General features: G+C 38.3%; 1 protein-coding gene across 1 annotated transcript; it reads left to right on the forward strand.

Moving 5' to 3' along the window:
- Window positions 1–921, forward strand: LOC105912823 (interferon alpha-13-like). Its single transcript, XM_012841826.1, has 5 exons — window positions 1–126; window positions 200–286; window positions 420–560; window positions 647–745; window positions 832–921. The coding sequence occupies exons 1-5, from the start codon at window positions 1–3 to the stop codon at window positions 919–921; spliced, it is 543 nt and encodes a 180-aa protein (XP_012697280.1).
- Window positions 922–1,147: the final 226 nt, after the last annotated feature.

The raw sequence follows: 1,147 nt of genomic DNA on the forward strand, positions 1-1,147 counted from the left end.
ATGGTACTTCAGAGCTTCACCTGGGTGACCATCATCCTCTGCTTTGTGCATGTGAGCACAGTACCCATTACATGCGGACTCCAGAGAAGATTGGTTGAAAAATCTCACAGCCTGCTAGAGAGCATGGTGAGTTACAAAACGTATGGGCAACGCAGGTTTTAGTCATGCAATAACGATGTTACTCCGTCTTATCTCACAGAGTGGTCTCTTTCCTGTGGAGTGCCTTGAGCATAATCTTCCGATTGCATTCCCGTCCTCTGCCTTTATGACCTCTGAGGCAGCAGAAGTAAGTGGAATTCTTGAAAAGCAGTGGTTGTTGGTTTACTGGGTTACAGAATATCAATGACGGATTGGGGGGAGGGGTGTTAAAACAACTTCGTTCTTTTATAGGGATGAATGTATCGTCTCCTGTTTTACAGAGTGCTGGAGCAGAGAAGGTGGCTTATGAAACTCTCAAATTGATCGACACTCTTTTTGCGAATGACTCTATGCCGACCAGCTGGAACAATCTGGAGGATTTCCAGGAGATTATTTACCGTCAGATTGAGGAGAGCGAATGCGTGAGTCAAACAGCTAGTGATTACAAAGACAACTCATTTTAACAGTATTTTTTTTAAATCTAATTTTACATTTCCCTCAAAACCAGATTATGAGCAAAACCCAATCACCCAAGGATGATTTCCCTACAAGAAATGCGGCGCTGAAAACGTACTTCGACAAAATAGCAACAATTTTGAAAGAAAAGGTGATGAACACATGGGCTCAGCAATATTCTCTATGTAGTTTTTGTCACATTTAATCATTACTAATAATTCGTATGTCCCTTTCCAGGAATCCAGTGATTGTGCGTGGGAGGTGGTTCGAAAGGAGATATTATACACACTCAAATTTATTCTCCAGAGCTCCAACTACCTTATTTAGTCAAGAAGCAATGTAAAAAATAGATGAATGTAAAATATATCTATCTATTTATATATCTATCTATCTATTTATTTATCAAGATGTCTATTTTGTACTAGATCTAAATGTAGGCTACTGAGCAATTTTGAAATGTATTTTTGCACTGCAGACATGTAACTTTAATGATTTTCATCATTGCTTTATTTTTATTTATTTTTGTATCACTTGTCTATGTATTCCTATATGT

The sequence above is a fragment of the Clupea harengus genome, chromosome 1 (assembly GCF_900700415.2).
Source record: "Clupea harengus chromosome 1, Ch_v2.0.2, whole genome shotgun sequence".
NCBI classification, from domain to species: domain Eukaryota; kingdom Metazoa; phylum Chordata; class Actinopteri; order Clupeiformes; family Clupeidae; genus Clupea; species Clupea harengus.